The following is a 19,117-nucleotide window of genomic DNA, read 5'->3' on the forward strand; positions in this document are numbered from 1 at the left end:
TGCGATCATGGAGGGTCGGCAAAGCAATTGGTAGGAACAAAAACTCAGCCGCATATGTATCCAACGTGTATGAGGTTAGCTTAAAGGAATCGTAGCCTGTCAAAATATATTTAGAAAGAGGGGTAAGTCATTTTCTGTTTCACAAGGGTGTTGAAAAGTGACAGGAAATAAGCAAAAGATAGGAAATATCAAGGGATAACTAATAGCAAGTGGCGATACTATTTACTATTTTAATATATTTTTGGAATCGGGGTTCCGTCAACTGCGAGGAATAAGACGCTTTTGCTTGTCATATCCACCTTCTGTATGATTGTTTCTGTCTTCAACTCGGCAGCCATGTCGACTAAATCTTCATCAATTCCGCCAGTTCATCTGCAGCCTCCATCTGTTGACTATATTGATAATCGGCTACCAGAACACCATGGCGTCTTTCAAAATACAAACTCTCATTACGACCACGCTGTAAAGAAATATGTGCAAAACGAATCCGGAAGAGACGGGAAAAGCGTAGTCGGAAACAAGGACAAGGATCAAACTCCGAACCAACTAAATCCGACATCTCAACTGGGAGACATTGGAGACCCCGAAAAGTTTTGGGGTCTCATTTTCCCCGAAGCAATTGCAGCATTTACTACCAAGTATCCAAAAGAACCTGATGGGCTCGAGAAGCTAGGATATCGCATCCGAAACCAGACGACATGGAAAAGCATCAATGCCCAGCTCCACAGAGCGCGTGAGGTTTATGATGGTACGCAAGTGAATTTCCAGGGTCGTTGCAAGCGGGCGTTGCGCAAATTGGGTGATAGTGCTATTGAACCGACAACGAATATGGTCAATCTCGTTCCCAATATTGAATATGTCTCTCCTGTATTGGGAGCAGTGCAGCTACTTCTCAACGTAAGCTTCATTACGTTTCTTGGTGAGCACTAGGCATGCGTAATCTATCATTGCTGACTTAGTACATGAAGGCGTATAAAGTGGCATCCGAAGTGCGAGAAAGAGTCACGTCCAGCTTCGATGAGGCTGAGATCCAGGAACTCTTCAACGATGCCGAGGTCTATTTGATCACGTTTCCAGACAGCAGCAAGGTGAAAGATGCAACGATCTCACTGGTGGTGACAGTGATGAAGGCAATCGAGGATGCCATTGTATTCTTCCTGTCTAAGCAAAGTATTTTCCTTTACATCAAACACCGTGAACTTTCAAGCTGTTCAAGGCTAACACATTACCATCTCGTGCCAAGTAAAACGACTTCTCTCCGTTGTTTATCGTGGGAAAAGGGGATATCAAGAAACTCTTCTCAGAAGCCTCGAGGCTATCAAGATAAACAGTGAAAAGCTCATTCAGCAGGCACAAAGTGCGCACCTCCTGTACACACAGTTTAATCTTGCAGCTATTCGAACCGGTAAGCTTCAATTATGAATTGGGCATTTCGAAAAACATCTAACAGCGCATACCATTGTAGAAGCTAAAAGGTTTCATAATGATGCCAAACAACAATCCAGGGATACCACACTAATGCTCAACGATATACATGAAGTCTCATTGGAAGCATGTAACAATGTACTTATTATGCTCAATGATGCCGAGGAGAACAAAAAGCGACAATTACAGATTTTAGCCAACCAAGAAAGTATACTCAGCAGACTGGAGGAGATTTCCAGAGGATCAACTCCAGTGCCCCCAGAGACTCTACCATGGCCAACCCAACAAACGTCGAGCTTCAATTCTCAATTCCAGTTTAATACAGTTCTTCCAATGCCTTATCAACAGTATTTTCAGTCGGGGCAGCCACAAATCTCTCTACATACTGGTCAAATAGGCTGGTTCGACAGCTTTCCTAATGCAGCTCAACAGAGGCCTGTATCGCCACAACCGAGGATGATTAGCTCTTCAACTATTCTGGACTTACTGAACACCCCACTCAACTTGGACGGTGTAGACCTCCTGGCCGTCAAGGAATATAGTTACCGACTACCAAGAAAATACCACACCCGTGCCGTGCAAGTGACCCAAACACGAGAATTCCGCCAGTTCATCGTCGCTCCCACCTCAAGACGGCTATTAATCCACGGTCACTTTTCGCCACAGAGTCTTGATACATGGCGAAGTTCTCCTCTATCTCTTTTCTGCCTCTTACTGGTGCGTATGCTCCGTGAGAGAGAGCGATACATCACCCTAGTGTTCTTCTGTGGGTTCCACGTTGAGGAAGAAGACGGCAATGTCGGCGGCGCAGCGATAATCAGGAGCTTTATTGCTCAGCTGCTACAACAAATACCGTTTGAGTTTATGCCGCTGGATATGGCGATAGACTTGGATAGTATTTCCAAGGATGATTGCAAGATCTCGCATTTATGTGACCTCTTTGTCTATCTGGTTCGACACTTGCTCCGCCAAGATCGCACTCTTATTTGCATCATTGACGGCATCGGGGATTATGAAACTGATGAGCTCGAATCCGACATGCTGGCTGTTGTGAAAATGCTTCTTCAATTCTGCAACACGGCCGAGCATGGCAATGGTGCAGGTCTGCCTCATGGCGATGTTAAAGTCCTGGCTACAGCTCCGTTCTCTACAGAGTCTGTTCAAGAACTGTTCATCGGTGAAGGAAGCGAAGATGAAGACGATTTGCCGTTTCTGACAATGGAAAGCTTTCCAGAGGTAAACGACACTGTTGGCATAAGTATGCCGTCGTTTTCTCTGCGCAGGGGGAATACAGATGAACTTGATTGAAGCACCACCGACGGCTTTCATCAAGATTAAATCGTCAATTTGAAAAGAAGAAAAAAGAGCAAAAAATTAAGCGCATTGGAGATTTGCTCCCGGCAGGGCTTGAACCTGCGACCTTCGCATTACCAAGACTGGGCTGAAAGCTGAAGTATTAGTACGAAGCTCTAACCAACTGAGCTACGGAAGCGCTCGATGATGCCCGGAGATGACGATAGGAGACTCTTGAACTCTGCTCCGTGAGCGATTGAATCTCCGAATGACGATGGAAATGGATGTTGGGCACAGGAGCGCAAAGAAATAGCCATACTACATGTATTTACATGACACAGGTCCCAAATCTATGCAAGGTGAAAATAAACATACATCATACATGACTCGCGTAAAATAGTCCGCAGTTTATTACCATGTAATCAACGTAGCCAAAGGGCTGGCAACCATGGCGAGATCCAGAGGCAACAACTTCTGCTAATCTGATTCTTCGAATATCAACTGCTTATTATCAATATCTTTGTGTTAATAATGAGTTAACCCTAAACAGCCCCCAGTAATTATCCGTGATAGTCACTCTCCTCGCTCCTTATAAAATTACATCTCCAATACCCAAACACACTCAAACCTCTGGCTTCTCCGCTGTCACGTCTATTGTTTGGCTGGGCCTCCTCCATCCTTGTGACCAGCTCCAGATAGACTTTACCCATTCTTTGCAATCACTCACCCCCCTGGACATTTCGTTATCAATAACCCAGAACAGCAATATAAGTGTAACCGGCACAGAGATGGTCCAGTAGACGTAGAAGAGCCTTTCACCGGCTGCAAAGTCTCCATTCATAGACAAAACTGATGCCACAAAAGTGCACGGCACAACAACGGTGGCTATCTTGGCGAGCTGGCCTGAACTTCGTGCCATTTTGTTGGTAGCTTCTGTTTGTAAGTAAGATTCACGGGACTGAATCTTGGCTTCGTGGGCCTCTTCCATATTAGCACGAACGGTGTACATCTCCATGTGGCTGCTGATGATTCCATCCATTGCTTGAAGCTTTTCCTCGAGAAGCCTCCATGCGATGTCCTCCCTTGTTGCGATACGCCGAGTCCTCTCATCTTCCAGTGGTAAATAGCCAGTGTCTCGGAGTTGGAATTTCCAGGTGATGGCTTGTATCTCCATCCTATCAAAATTGATGCTCTGCCGCTCCTGCATCAGACCGTCATACGCCTTGATGGCCTCGTCACTCTCGTAGGCCCATTTTTGCCTGACTCGGTACAATCGTTCATCTTCCACTAGAACATTATGAAAATGGCGCTTGCGTCGCCAGACATGTTCTTCCCACACTGCGCGAATGCAATTGCGAGCAAAATAAGTGGCTGAAAACACGTCATCGTTGAAAACCATAGGCACGTTCTCGTAGGCCTTGACAAGAGTGTTGAACATTGAGCGCTTATGCATTTGTGTGTGGTTGTTTCGCGAAGAATTTACTATCACTTCGCGTAGAACATCGCGCCCAGCGTCCCAGTTCTCTAGAACAACCGATTCAAGTCCATTTAGATGCAAATGAGAAAGCTGAGGATCCAGTAGAAAAACTGCTGTGTTACATCATCACTTGTTAGCCTATTACACCTGGTCTTAACTCGGAAAATCACAAACCTGTCCATGAACCGTTCCCATATGACTTGCCCCAATAAGATATCAAGCTGCGGAAAGTCAACCAGCTATTACTCTTGTCTAGAATCCCTGCTCCACGATAAAAACTCCCACAAAAGACGTCTACAAAACCGTCAACACGAAATCCCTTGGGAAGGCAACGTCGTTGTGGCACCGGCACCCTCCAATACGTCGAGCTGCCTTGTTTAACATACTGCTCATCCATGATATTGAGGTCCACGCTTTCGTCGCAGTGCGCCAGGAAAAACTCTGGAGGGATATCTAGCAAGATTCCCAACATCTCTGCTAGCCGCGCGGAGACGTCTTCCAGAATGATGATGCGCCGGTTTCTCTTCTCGGCTAAGCCGTCTTTTGCTGTGCTCTCCCAATACATGAATTCATCTCGCGGGTTAGAAAACGTAGGCGGGCCGTTCTCTAAATCAACATGATCCCCTTCGAACTCATATATCTGATAAGTGCAGGATACGCTGTGCGGCACCTCTTTCCACGGATGACTTGTCTCTTCTTTCAGCATCTCATTTTCTGCAATACGCCTCGCCCTCTCTGCGTATGCCATAGTCTTCTGCTTCATATCGTCATTGCCCGCCCGAAACACATTAGGATCTGAGAGTAGTCAGTATCTTGTTACAATCTGTTTCAGTCGCGAGACTTTAGATACCTTGATCTGATAGCGACATCGTGCTTCAGTGCTTTAATTGCTTCACTATCTCCAGGTCCCTATCTTACGCACCACAGTTTGAACATGTAGAACAATGACGATCGTGGGAGGATGAAAAGTTACCGTCATAAGTCCAATCTTTGTATATATGTGTATTAGACAAACAAAGCCATCACCGCCCTTCAGATGCAGCATCGCTCCTCAGCCGATATCACCACAAGTGCCCCTACCAGCACATGCAACCGCCCACCCACTTCGCAAGGAACAGCTGTCTTCTGGCGAATGGGGGAACACTGCGCAATGGCACATGCGAACTAATGCATTCAAGTGATCTATTGCGCTGTTAGCACGGCGAACTATCGGGCTTCGTCTATACATGCAAGACAGGGATTCCCGCAAAGCCAGCCGCAGCTGAAATGATAAACTGAACTAGAGGACGCTGGCATGACACCCACTGCATAAATTCTTCTTCGTTTAATTCATGAACTTTGCATAAAGTACAAAGTATGACGACTTTATCAGTTTACGAGATCGCTTGTCTTATGTTGTATACCTCATTTGGGAATATTTCTATCCCAGCAAACACCCGTGAGAGTCCACGCAGCTCACCGACGAGAGGGTTCTTTGCTTTCGCGTGTTTCTAATATCTTTACGGCACATTTGTAGTCAATGACGATTACCACTATAGATCATCCAACATTATGCATGCATCCAGCCCATGAATCAGATCACTACATCCCAGGATAAAATCCACCGGCGATTGTTGAGCGAACCAAATAAGATTCCAGCCATACTGATAACACAAACCCTAAAACATAGAAAAGAAAGCCGTCATTAAATCCAAACCCTTCGAAAACACATTTAAAGTTGAAAACAGCACGACCTCTGATTATCGGCCCGATAAATAGAATTATACTCTATATTGTACTATATATAGAATGTTATACTCTCCCACTTTCTCCAGCAGCGTACCCTTCTTTCTACTGTCACGAATGCGCTTTTCATCGCCATGGCTGTGTTCCATTTCCTTCGTATCACAAACTGTCTCGGCTTCTCGCAGAGACATAGACATGAGCGAAATACCTCTGTCTCTCCAAACCAGTCTCCTCAGCCGAGCCATCCATCGTTAGATCAAGAAACCGCCGCTTCTAGGGAGGGGGCTTCTACGGTTAAGAAAGATTCTTCTAAAGACAACATGCCTAAAGAAACTATACCCGAAGATAAAGGTTCTGGAAATGATAATTTCGGAGATGATGAGGCTGGAGAAGATCATGAAGACGGAGACAGTATGAGGATGAAGTCAATGGTACATCTGGGGACGATGAGTCTGGAGACAATATTTCCAGATTCAACCGTTCCACGGTTGGCGATTCCAGAGACGATGACACTCTTGAAAATGACGGCGATTCTATCCAGACGATGCCACCCCCGTATCAAGAAGCAACTGCAGCCTCCGAAAGCGTTGCTGACCCAGATGGACTCCATTACGGCACCTCATGTGTTTGTGTATCTCACCAAGGCTGCTGTCGCAGGCATAGCTCACAACCGTGGCCGAATCGCAACCGTTTGGAACCATTAAGCACCTCCCAAGTCCTCCCTAGATGTTGGGCAAATGGAATGTATCTCATGCAGATGGAAGCTGGAGATTCTAATGCCGGAACACCATCGTCTAGCATGCAATCAGCTCCCACACTTGCGCCTATACATTCAGCTATATCCTATCATCTATCACTGGATCATCTACGTTGCATCCGTCGTCGAATTGGAGACGAAGTCGAGAAGGCCCGTATTCAAGAACTATCTTACAAAGACCAATGTACCTTTGTATCATCTATCACCTATAGGTGGTCCAATGAGATATATTTTTACAGAGGCACCTTTGTGCAAAAGCAAAAAATTATCTGCTCTCTACCTATAGATTATGAAAATTCACCCGAACGTTTCGCTGCCTGTCCGCATCAAAGTTTGTCCATCTCTGCACCGGAGTTATGGATAGAAAACACCCTGGAGAAGGTACAGGCATGCTTAACTTACAATTCACCACGCCGTTCTCAGCAGCTGACGGAAACATGGAGCAATACTCATGGGCCTTATGTCAAGAAAACTGCTTGCGCGATATGCCACTTAGTTGCCAAGTGTTCTTTGAAGTTGCGGAATCGCATTTTTTATATAAGGTATACTTGCTATAGAGAGCTTGGCCCAGGGACAGATCCTCATCACCCCAAATGGCTTGCTTCACTTACAGGCGCGGGCAACCCCCATCTACAAGAATTCAGGCACAAAAGGCTTTATGCACACTTCTGGCGTATAGTTAAAGCTTAGAGAAACAATAGATAATGACTATTAGGCAGCTCGAATGTGCTCTCCATCATTCTATACGCAGATCTAATGGCAGTGGTGATATCAAATACTAGAAGTATATAGGATATAGTAGTAAATATTAGAGATTATAGCTATAATAGCAGATACTAGGGGAATACCGCTATAGTGATAGAAAGTAGCCATAGAAATAGGTACTCAGGAAATTGGGTATCAACGGCCTAATCAAATGCTTGGAGTCGCAAACAAACAGCTGTTTCTCACATCTAGTTTCAATCCTCAAACTCCACGCAGCCGCTAAGGTTATGCATAGGTATTCCCAAATGATCACTCACCAAACATTGAACTGAGTGTCCCATGTTAGTTCTATATGATGGGCGAAGCCTTGGTTGAAAAAGCGAAGAATTTTGTCCAATACCTGCAAAGTACACACCATATCATTTCGTAACAACCAATCCCGGCCATTCTAGTTCTCGGTGATAGGTGCGGCAGGAATTCTAGCTTGTAATTCGCCGAGCCCTCGATCCCGTGATTGCAGCCTTGTTCTCAAGCAAGGCATGCCCATGCATTCAAACCCCTCAGCACACCTACAGCACCAAGGCATCGACAATTGATACGCTGGTCGATCATCCCAAGCAATGGACAACTTCAGCATTTCTTCTAATACATTCGGAAATAATGTCCGAATTCATCAAGGAGATATCATCAATTACGCTTCTGGTCTGTCACGCCCATCTTGCTCTTACATATATATACCTGGATGGAGGCACTTTGCTAATCCCTGCGCCGATACAGAATCACCCCAAAGCAAGTCCGACGCATGTCGAAATGCGCTCTTTCTTGCAGACCCAATTGTTGATCGTGATACGCTCAAACGTATAAAAGGTCGAAGGACTGCAGGCACATGCGAATGGATTAGAAATGATGAAACCTACCAATCCTGGCTTGACGGCGACGTGCAATGTCTCTGGATTACTGGCGGCCCTGGCAAGGGGAAAACAATGCTCTCAATCTTTCTAACTGAAGAACTTGAAAAGCGCACCCAAGAAAGCAAAACCATAGAACTTCTGATATTCTTTTTTTGTACTCCAGATGAGAAACACAGTAGTGCTGTGGCTATTCTTAGAGGCCTGGCATACCAGCTGATTAGAAAGCGCCCAGACTTGGTCAGCTATATCATTTCAGATTTTGAAAGTGCCGGGAAGACTCAAGAGACACTACATTCTCCGAACGCTCTCTGGATGGTTTTGGAAAAGCTCCTGGAAGCTCCCGACCTTGGAACAGTCTTTTGCGTGCTCGATGGACTTGACGAGTGCGACGAGGAGTCATCAAGCCTACTAGTTGACAAGTTTTACGAATACTTCTTGGAAAGTTCAGAGCCAAGCAATGTACAGTTCAAATTAGCGGTTGTTAGCCGAAAGATTGACCTATTGGATGCCTTCCCCCAAGTGAAGTTGGATCCTGACAATGACAACTATGTCAATGACGACATTCAAGCTTTCATTCGCAACAGTGTTCAAAGGCTGGAAAGAATACGAGGCTTCAATAATATTCGCGAGAGTATCCAGACCACTCTTCTAGATCGAGCCCAAGGCACATTCCTATGGGTCGGCTTTGTCATGGCAGAACTGTCGAGAAAAAGGACCTGTACCCAGATCATGGAAACTCTAGAGGGTATTCCTCGAGGGTTACATGGAGTTTACAGCCGAATGTTGTCACAGATTGAATCCAGTCGACGATCAGTCGTCCTTGACATTTTACAATGGGTTACATTGGCCGTTCGGCCTCTGACTGTATCTGAACTGAGCGAAGCTATCCATCTGCCGCCTACAGCGAAAATTAGCAAAGAACAGGCCGTTCTCGATTACATCACTCTATGCGGGCATATTCTCATAATCCATGATCAGCAAGTCAGCCTTGTTCACCAATCAGCGAGGGATTACTTATTACAAAGTGAGACTGATAGCGACCCAACGCTCAAGGAGTTTCATATTCAAGTGGAACATGCGCATGCTACTGTAGCAGAAGTATGTCTTGACTGTATTGAGAAGAGCGACTTACGCAATACAGCTCTGGATATAAAGAATCCCTCAGTCCTACAGAAATCGCCTCTATTACAATACGCTGCAATGCACTGGCCAGAACATGCAAGTTGCTGTTCAGATGCGAATGATAAGAATCCGTTGAGGCTTTCAAGACCATTTCTCCAGGAGACTTCCAGTATGCGGAACCACTGGTGGCAGACTTACAACAAAGAGACCTCTACGCAGATATTCCTCAACGCCTTCCATCTGCCTTTGTTACATATGACTTCTTATTTTGGAATATATGTATTGGCTCGGGAGCTGCTTATGACTAATACTTTGCTCCGGACACCTCCAGCAGTAAATGAGACGTTGAATGGCTGGTTCGAGACTACACCGCTCCACCTAGCTGTTCGCAGAGGCCACACAGCTGTTGTGCAGCTTCTTCTCGCAAATGGCGCGGGTGGTGGATATAAGGCGCTGCGACATGCTGCTTCCAAAGGCAATACGGTTATTGTAGAGCTACTGCTTGCAGACGGCACTGATGGTAAAGATGAGGCGCTGAGGCAGGCTGCTTACGGAGGCCACATGGCTACTATCCAGCTACTTCTCGCAAAGGGCGCGGGTGGTAAAGATGAGGCGCTGAGGCAGGCTACTTACGGAGGCCACATGGCTGCTATCCAGCTACTTCTTGCAAATGGTGCGGGTGGAAAAGATGAGGCGTTGGTAGAAGCTACCTTCACAGGCCGCATGGATATTGTAGAGCTACTGCTTGCAAATGGCGCTGGTGTAAAAGATGAGGCGTTGGTAGAAGCTACCTCCACAGGCCGCATGGATATTGTACAGCTACTGCTTGCAAATGGCGCTGGTGGTAAAGATAAGGCGCTGAGGCAGGCTGCCCGGAAAGGCCACATGGCTATTGTAAAGCTACTGCTTGCAAATGGCGCGGGTGGTAAAAATAAGGCGCTGCATAGTGCTAGGCTCAGAGGCTTTACAGAGATTGTGCAGCTATTGATGAACAGGAATCAGGAGTAGGTAGCTATTGATGGGAAATGATGATGACAACAAAGATGGTGAAAGGAGGGGTTTACTGCGTCAACGAAGGAACTGCAACACATAGATGAGGCTACTAGTCTAGTATTAGATAGAAAAAAATCATATTTAGCTAATTAGCACTCTGAAAGTTGAAATAATTTGAGCACCAAGTGCTACTTACACCCCGTATTATAGCTACCACTTACAACATGCGCCTTGCATCTAGAGGGCATAATATTGCCTACCGTCAACAACAATTCAAGTTACCTAGTAATATCTATAATTTGTGCTTGCTAACAATAAGAGGATATGCTATGGCTATTATAAGAAAATTGGCGGAGGACGAGGACGGAACTGACTTGGCCCCGGCACCTTGTAGACGATGACGATGGCGCTGCTTTTGCACTTATGTCCGCATGTACATTATTTGACTTCTTACCTTTTTTTTGTCGTTATCCGTGTTGATCTCGGTGATGCCATCTGTGGTTTTGTCCTCTGCTAAAAACCCGGCCTAGGTACGTCGTCCTTTTGCCCCGTTTTGTCCGGGGACTAGAGCCGGCGACGCGCTCCGGGCCGAGGCCACATACCGGTCCGGAATCCGGATGGCGCCGTCACTAGAGGCGGCTCTCTTCTTCTTTTTTCCTCCACTATAATTCTATAATTCTCCTCTTCTTTTTCGCTCTCTTCTTCCCTTTTCTTCTTCACTAGCATCATCGTATTATTACGGTAGTCTACATCGAGGTTGAAATAAAGCTGTAGCTACAGTTGGTGCTGTTGATTACATGATATGTACTTACAGGGCATTCTCTATTTAAAAATACCGCTGCCTTGCTTCCACTGTCTATGTGCTCCTATCACTACAATAAAAGGTGCAGCCCCGGATGATATTCCGAATCTACAATTCGCCCAATAGCTATCAAGACAATAGGCAGACACAGATAATATACATCGACCACAGCAGATATTAGAAATGTTAAACAATAACGGGAAACTATAGAAGAGAGAAGCATGATGCGCAGGTTGCCTCCGATGTTATACACAGATATCAGTCATGAGATACCCATGTCTTGCAGCTAGGCAGACATCCGTCCATCGCTTCGGTAGCTGCGCCCACTGCATGCATGATGTGATTGGCCTCAGGTGGGATCAGATCCTGGCGCATGTTGCAGCGGGCTAGTGTTTGGGGATTGATCCTGTGAGGCTAACTGCGAAAATCGAGCTGAGCCTCAGCTTAATCGCAATTCTTGTTTTCTTGGTCTCTTCATTTGGTTGGGCACCAACTGGTCGCAGGAATATAAACCGGGCTTAACAAGGAGCCTTATCCAGTTGCAACTAACATCCCGCGAATATCGTCAAACGGTTATCCTTGAATGCCCATCCGGATCCTACACACTACACTACATCCAACTACTGATTGATCCTCGTCAGCCAAGGGGTTATCCAAGGCCCAACTGCAGATTCGCTCTGGCAAATCCGAGAAAGGAATATGTCGGAGAATTCAGCTTCCGGCTTTGGAGGCCAGGGAAATCGAGAATGGCTATTTGATTGGTGTCAATATGTTCCGCAGTCGCCCTCGGAGAAAGCCAATTTTGATGTCGCGATGATTGAATGTTGGAAATATGAAGACGATGAACCAACCAAAAAATACGAACTCTGCGGCTTCCACACAGAAACCAAGGACTCGTGGCTGAAAGAGCCCACCCCAACGCGAAATGGACGACAGCCATCGGCCGGCTTCAAGGTGGCAGTGGTGCCTTGTGCCGATTACGGCCCACTTCCACATTTGACAAACGGCGAGATGCAAGAGTTTCACGCTGCTTTTGGGCTGCCATATTTTCATCAGCATTACAGCTCTATAGACTGCGGTGCATGCGGCATGTTTTTGCAGCCCGACAACAGTTATGGTATTTCACTTCTCTATACCCAGATGCCTACATATTTGCCTAGTATATGTATGCACATACGTGAGAGGGTAGGCACTGACTGCAGCCAGTGTTTATCATGCGAAAAACCACTGACTGGGCTTCGATTGGTTCGGCGCTTCGATACGATCCCAAAACAAACATCATTCGCGGGGTTTTCTATATACGTCTCGAGAATATTAGTCTCGCAGGGTTTGTGAAGATGCCTGAGCAATTCATCAACTGCAGCCACCCTCTCTTGCTGCCGTTGCTTGCCGTAGAGATGACAGTTGAAGAAAAAGTCAGTCAGCAAACGGCCAATTTAGGAAATCTGGACAGGATAGAAGCAATAACGGGATATGGTCTCAGCACATCGACGGATACGACAGACTCGCAGAACGACTACCGCGTCCTAGTGAAAGAACTAGGTCAATGTCAAAGTAAGCTATATTTGACGCTGGCAACAATCACTTCCTCTCGATACATGGCTCTATTTCTGCGTCAGAAAATACAGCATCTTAATAGAGTTATACCAGAGGAATGTCAACATAAACTAGCCCCGGCCTGCCACATGTTGGATGAGCGAATCGAGTTCCTTCTGAGCAATATAGAACACATAAATATAAGGAGTGCCCTGAAAGAGCGAATGGAAGCGCAGCAAACTGTCGTAAGTACATTACCTGGCCTTTATGTCTTAGCCAAAAATACAATTTGAGAGGAAATGAACTGACCATAAAAAGCTTTTCAACCTCATAGCTCAGGCAGATAGTCTTATCAACGTCGGCCTCGCGCAAGATTCCAGAGAAATGGCCGTGTCGAGCAAGCAAGACAGTTCAGCTATGAAGATCATTGCCCTGCTCACAACTTTTTTCTTACCCGGCACCTTCATTGCAGTAAGTTCCAGACCATCCAGTTATCCCGTGGCTGGCTACCGGGTTCCTATTTGAAGAACGATATCCTGACCCTCCTCCTAGTCATTCTTCGCAATGCCGCTGTTTAACTGGTCCGAGCCTTCTCTCCACCAAGTCGCAAACAGCCACTTTTGGGTATACTGGGCGGTAACGGGTCCTCTGACATTGGCCACTATGGCAGGCGTCATTGCCTGGGCTGTCTGGAATAGCCGTCGCATCCAGCTCTTGCAGTCTCGTGCAAGAGAGAGCGTGTTTGACGAAGCCAAAACACGCAGAGCGAGGGACATGGACGAGAAACAATCGCCGGAAGCGATGAAACAGAGTTCGATGCCGGAACGAGATCCTCACAAAAAGTACTCCGTGTTTGATATCCTTAACCACCGCCGGCGCCACCAACACGATGTGGCCACAGCCGAGCCGTGAGATTTTGAAGTTTAGTTCAAACGACACTTCACGCACAATACGATTACCAAGCATTGAACTTCATGAGGCATTAGGTGCACACTGGGTGCACATTAGTTGTGATATCTAAACATATACCACCCTTCTATCCGCTTTTTACCGTGTCTTTCTCTTCAACCCTCTCTACTGGTGTTCTTTCTTCCTCATGATCATCATTATCATGAGCCGTAATATCACTTTCGTGATCCCCTGTTGACGCAGGTTGCTCCTCATCAATAACCCCCGCATTACCAGCACCCGGTTTTCGATCACGTCGTAAATACCATCTAAAATAGTAGACCAAGCCTTGAGCCATAAAGACCTTATTCAAGAGCTTGTAAGCAAATAAACACCGACTAAATAGCGGATCTCAAACTCACCTGCTCAATTGTATAAAGCAAAACTGGAATCGTGATAAACGCCCTTGTCAAATCATCCGCCTGGGTCCACATGGACGTTACCAAAGGAATTCCCAAGCTCGTCGTTTTGGCCGCTCCGCAAAAGCACACGGCAATGGTCTGCTCCTTGGACATCTTCTTAACAGAGACTATGCGTTTGACACCCTCGGGTAGACGAGATTCTGTGACATGAGGGTTGACGTATGTTGCGAGAAAGGTAGGTGGACGAGCGAGGTAGAAGCAGATGAGGGTGAAGATCATGTAGAGGCCGATATTAATGAAGACGTTGAAAATGACGTCTTCTTTAGATAGCTTGTAGAGCGCACCAGTGCCGAATGCGCCTGAAAATGTAGTCCTTTCATCATATCTTTGTTAGTTGAACAGCAGTATTTAGCTTGAAACATGCCCAACTCACCATACTAGCAGTATCAGGCAAACTGCCGGTAGCTTTCCCAACATCGTCACCCTCAGCACCTTTGACACAAGATCTCCTTTCCACCACCTCACCGCCTGTCCCACTGCTAGGGGTAACAAGACGCTCAAGCCAAGCTGCTTGGCCACGTTGGCATACATGTCGCCCAGCGTACTCGGGTCCGCAGGTCGCCAGTTGTCAAAGACAGAATCGCGCGGTATAAAGCCGTATATCAGGATTGGCGTGAGGAACGAGCCGAGTGTGTTGCCAATGACGACGGAGATGACGGCTGCAGCTTCATCGCCTCCTGCTGAGCGTGTCATGACAACGTTGGAGGCGATTGTGGTGGGGAGACAAGCAGTGGCGAGCATGCCGAGGATGATGGGGATGGAAGGAGTACCATGCCGGAGAGCGCCAGCCGCAAGACAAATGTGTACAAAGGCTAGATTTCATGATTTTGTTAGTTTATCACAGGAACGAGCTGTATTGACAGTCTATACTCACCCAACATAATCACCGGGATAATCACAAAGCTGCAGCCCTGAACCATGATATGCAGCCTCCAGTTTGTCAGGTTCTGCTTCAACTTATCCGGAGGAAGCTGCAGTCCGTTTATCAGAAAGATGATTGCCACAGCACCATACAGGATGCTATACTCTGATCTAATGACTCCCCCATGTTCTGCGACATCTGTATTCATTGACGTAACCAAACGATTAGCTTACTCTTATTCGACAACACCACTCCCCATCCAATTTACCAAGAATATATCCGATTCAGAAAAGAGGGAGAAAATCCAGCATCGCGAAAGAACATGAAGAAGAGAAAACTTACGTGGGAAGAAGCATCCAAGCACACACGCCACGCCGAATCCAATGAGCAACCACTGCGCCGCCACAAACTCGACTCCCTTCCAAATCCACACCAAGGCGTTGTTCTCCCTCCAATTACTCCTGTCCGTCGTCACAGTCGTCGTCGTCGTCGTTAATGTCGTAGCAGCCATAGCTCTCAATCAATTTTGTCGTAGATATCCAAAACAGCAGAATACACAACCAGCGAGAAATCTTTACTATCTAAAGGTCATGAAATCATCGAGAGCACATCAATACGAAAGCCAACATGGTTAAATATTCAGAGAAAAAAATTGAGGAAAAGGGGGAGCAACAAAGAAAGAACAAAGAAAGAGGGAAAAGGTCACGATGTGTCGGTCGGTCAAATATGTTTGGATGCCGAAAGGGCTGCCAAGTTCGAGTTCTGAGACGCGCAGGAATGCAGCGGGAGCAAAATGCGTCTTATTACCGGCGATGAAGGGCGGGTCTCGTCGGCCGATCGCTTGAGATATCTGCCGACATCGCATATTGGAATAGCCAGATTGCCAGAATAGGGCAACTGAGGCGGTCGACGGTGGGATGATGGTTGGAATCTCTTGTAAGCCGTCATGATAACGGAAAAGGGGGCGAGGGTCTGAAGAAGCATCGGATGCAAGGGGAACAACGAGCACTGAGACAGGCATGCAATGGCGTCCCGTCGGCATACTCCGTGCGAAGCATAAAGATGTGAGAATGGGGACTCTTTAATGCTTGGATAATCACAATAGTATATTCAATCCAGACCGCTATTAAATACGTCGGCTGCTCCTATCGTCTCAACTCTTCATAAGCTTATACAGTCGGGACATCAGAACAACATGCACCCTCCGTCGCGTCCCTTTTTTCACCAAGTGACAAACATCTAATCATCCAAGAAAAAAGTCGCTACCCCATCAAAAGGCAGCGTCAAGCAAGGCTAACCCCAACGCCGTGCGATGCCTATGGTATCAAAATAAACATTCCTCTGGAAAAAAACAAGTTTTTCAAGGATCAAATCGTAACAAAAGAGCCTGCTCTTCTCATGGCGCCTCCATTGGTCGTGAGAATATTAGATGGAAGAATAAATATAAGAAGAAGAATGAGGCAGCAAATCTTCAAACAGACAAAGAAAAAAAACAAGACTTGACATAGGGTTGTTTATGCAACGAGCACCGGTGCTGGCTCCAAGGGCAGAGCTGCAATTGACTCAGCAGCGCCGGTGCTACTCGGTGCCGGTGCAATCTCCGGGTCTGGTATTTGTATGTCCAGCTGACGAGAATCATTAGCATTGGCCACGGAAATCCCAAATAGGCGAGAAGTCTACTTACAGTCATGTAACCCGTGCGCCGGAGCGAAATGAGTTTTGGAGGGAGAACGCCCTCCTCAGATGGCGTGGTCTTTTCCTTTTCTCGATTCCACTTCTCTATCCACAACTCCAAGTTGTTCAATCGGGATTTGATGCCAGTCATACCAAAGTCGTCCCAGAGCCATCCAGTAACAAGGCCCAAGACCGCGTCAAGCACATTGCGGGGGTTGTAGGGATCAAACGCCGGTACCAGCTCCTTGTTGAGCTTGTCTATGATGCGCCGGAATTCAGGCTCGGCAATCCCAGCGGGATCCAGGATCTCGGGGTAAAGGTTAGAAAATGTTGGAGCGAGATCACCCTGGAGAAGCCAGTCGCGGCGGATTCGGATTATCCGCGTCTTGGCGTATTCTGCAGAGTCTGATGGTACATGGGGGTTAAAGTGAGGGAAGCAAGGGTGTTGCGGTCCCCACGCTTCCCCTAGATCTGGCTGAATCTCCTCGCCCATGATTGACGAGTTGGACGACGAGATTGCAGATCCTATACCATCCCCAAGGGATACATTGGAGAAGCGATGGTGGTCCAATACGTCAGGCCCTCGCTCCAGGTCTCTGGAGTAGGGCCTCTGCGGTTCCTCATTTTCGGGTAGCATGATGCCTTTGCCCTTGTCGACTTTGGGATTGTTGGTAGGTGGCGGCGATTCGCTCGTGAAATCGCCGCTGGTTCTCGTCTGGAACTCAAGCCGAGTTGGGGAGAGGGTTTGGGAGCGTCTCTCGTCATACGAAGCCCGGACAGATCCAGGCAAGCTTATGCGCTTATTATCCGTTGTGTTTAGGTCGAACTGAAAGCTGAGGGGTGTTGACGAAGAGTGCCGCACCTGTCGGTGTTCGGTGAGGGTCAGCAGGGGATAGTCGCCAGCACCGGTGACGTTCGGGTCGGCAGTGTCGGTAGATTGATCGAGGGCCGGGTGCTGTAGTGGAACCGGAGGCTCAATCGGACTTGAAGGGCGTCGCTTGTGGGAGGGAGCTCTGGGAGTTGAGTTTGTAGGATTCCACAGACGGGCGGAGGAAAGGCGTTGAAGTCGAGTCGGACCTGCGGCCGAAGTTGTGAGATTACGAAAAATCGAGTGTTGGTTCCGCTTATGCAAGACGGGCTGTGGCGACGCTGGTTCCGTCGCCTTGGAAGCGTCGGGACGAGGAGGCTGGCGAGAGGCCGAGGGTGAGGCTGGAACGGCGCCTGAGCGAGGGTTTGCCTGCGCGCCTAGGGAGGGCGGGCCGGTTGCTGTTGAAATTGCCTGAAGCTCGTATGAAGCCGTGGGAATGGTGGGAACGGCACGGCCGCTGGGACGACCGCGCAGCGAGGAAATGGCGAGGTCGCGTCGGGCCTGGAAGTCGGCGAGACCAGCGCAAAGCTGCTCCCAGATGAGTTTGAGAGTGCCGTTGACTCTGAGAAGAGCTGCCGCAGATGCGATAGAGTCGCTGCGGTGAAAATTTGAGACTCTTCCGCACTGGCCGTCGAGCGCAACGCTGAGTTGGAAATGCACAGCCGGACAAGTGCTGAGAATGGTTTGGCGTTGAAGCCGTCCTCGTATCGGCTAATCAGGGGCGCGCGCTCGAACGGGTTAGTGCGGGTGATGAATTCTCGTGCGCGGCTGTTGCGTGATTGCATATTTATCGATTTGGCATCAGATGCGATAAGACAGCATCGAAAAATTCGGTGGGCTGTGGAAGACGCTGAGGGGAAGAAGAGAATTTTAAATGCCCATTGCTGGTGGTTTCGAGAAATGTGCCGAGGTCAAGGGGGTTCTAAAATAAAAATAGAAATAGGAAAAAAGGAAAAGAAAGAGAAAAAGAAAAGAGAGCGAGAATGGGACAAGAAGAAAAAGAAATTATGTTTACCCGACCTGCACCGGAGGAAGAAATGGTCTGTGGCCCTGGCCTGGGCCTGGGAGCCGCCTCACCTTTATCTGCGTTTGATGCTTGTTTGTTTGCTCGCCTGCACAAACCACTAACACGCCTCTGCCCTGACGATCCATGCGGCATCTCAAGTGCGAGAAGCCGTGCTTACTACTTACATGCTTGCCTGGGCCGCTGCGAGTGAGCTCTAGCTGGGAGAATACGGCATGGCTTCGGAACTCTGCCCAGGTGGCGGCGAAGCTGAACCGTTAGACTTAATTTTGGCCCTGCCAAGGGTCATTTATTATCGTGGATCTTGTGACGACAGCCCAACAGCAGAAATGCCACGACGGGACTGGGCTGCTATTCCAAGGATCAGACCCATGGCGAACAGAAATTTGCATCATCACTCGCGGCAATCCCGAAGATCTAGAGGCACGCATAACACATCAATAGCATGGATAATGCATGAGAGATCAGGCCGATTCCCATCATGCCACTTCACTAGAGCTAGTATGTAGACTCGCTTCTGGATGTGGCTTGCAGAATCACCTAGTAATGAGTTAGGGCTATTGAGCGATTTGA

The 19,117-nt window shown here is 47.5% G+C and overlaps 6 protein-coding genes across 6 annotated transcripts; 3 read left to right on the forward strand and 3 right to left on the reverse strand.

Annotated features, from left to right (window-relative positions):
- Positions 1-336: 336 nt before the first annotated feature.
- On the forward strand, positions 337-2,733 carry Triagg1_6728 (uncharacterized protein; the record flags this gene model as incomplete). The annotated part of the gene is made up of 4 exons (XM_062901385.1): positions 337-897; positions 960-1,170; positions 1,244-1,405; positions 1,823-2,733. 4 exons carry the CDS (start codon positions 337-339, stop codon positions 2,731-2,733), a joined length of 1,845 nt encoding a protein of 614 aa, XP_062754344.1.
- A 607-nt stretch (positions 2,734-3,340) lies between these two features.
- Positions 3,341-5,064, reverse strand: Triagg1_6729 (uncharacterized protein; the record flags this gene model as incomplete). Its single annotated transcript, XM_062901386.1, has 4 exons — positions 3,341-4,308; positions 4,370-4,416; positions 4,582-4,990; positions 5,046-5,064. 4 exons carry the CDS (start codon positions 5,062-5,064, stop codon positions 3,341-3,343), a joined length of 1,443 nt encoding a protein of 480 aa, XP_062754345.1.
- Positions 5,065-8,002: 2,938 nt separating this feature from the next.
- On the forward strand, positions 8,003-10,423 carry Triagg1_6730 (uncharacterized protein; the record flags this gene model as incomplete). Its single annotated transcript, XM_062901387.1, has 2 exons — positions 8,003-8,084; positions 8,160-10,423. 2 exons carry the CDS (start codon positions 8,003-8,005, stop codon positions 10,421-10,423), a joined length of 2,346 nt encoding a protein of 781 aa, XP_062754346.1.
- Positions 10,424-11,909: 1,486 nt separating this feature from the next.
- Positions 11,910-13,658, forward strand: Triagg1_6731 (uncharacterized protein; the record flags this gene model as incomplete). Its single annotated transcript, XM_062901388.1, has 5 exons — positions 11,910-12,327; positions 12,417-12,764; positions 12,882-12,991; positions 13,065-13,217; positions 13,299-13,658. The coding sequence occupies 5 exons, from the start codon at positions 11,910-11,912 to the stop codon at positions 13,656-13,658; spliced, it is 1,389 nt and encodes a 462-aa protein (XP_062754347.1).
- Positions 13,659-13,718: 60 nt separating this feature from the next.
- On the reverse strand, positions 13,719-15,489 carry Triagg1_6732 (uncharacterized protein; the record flags this gene model as incomplete). Its single annotated transcript, XM_062901389.1, has 7 exons — positions 13,719-13,739; positions 13,798-14,010; positions 14,057-14,415; positions 14,495-14,592; positions 14,646-14,928; positions 14,991-15,176; positions 15,321-15,489. 7 exons carry the CDS (start codon positions 15,487-15,489, stop codon positions 13,719-13,721), a joined length of 1,329 nt encoding a protein of 442 aa, XP_062754348.1.
- A 1,003-nt stretch (positions 15,490-16,492) lies between these two features.
- Positions 16,493-18,305, reverse strand: Triagg1_6733 (uncharacterized protein; the record flags this gene model as incomplete). Its single annotated transcript, XM_062901390.1, has 3 exons — positions 16,493-16,603; positions 16,663-18,092; positions 18,146-18,305. 3 exons carry the CDS (start codon positions 18,303-18,305, stop codon positions 16,493-16,495), a joined length of 1,701 nt encoding a protein of 566 aa, XP_062754349.1.
- Positions 18,306-19,117: the final 812 nt, after the last annotated feature.

The sequence above is a fragment of the Trichoderma aggressivum genome (assembly GCF_033847375.1).
Source record: "Trichoderma aggressivum f. europaeum strain CBS 100526 chromosome Unknown scaffold_027, whole genome shotgun sequence".
NCBI classification, from domain to species: domain Eukaryota; kingdom Fungi; phylum Ascomycota; class Sordariomycetes; order Hypocreales; family Hypocreaceae; genus Trichoderma; species Trichoderma aggressivum.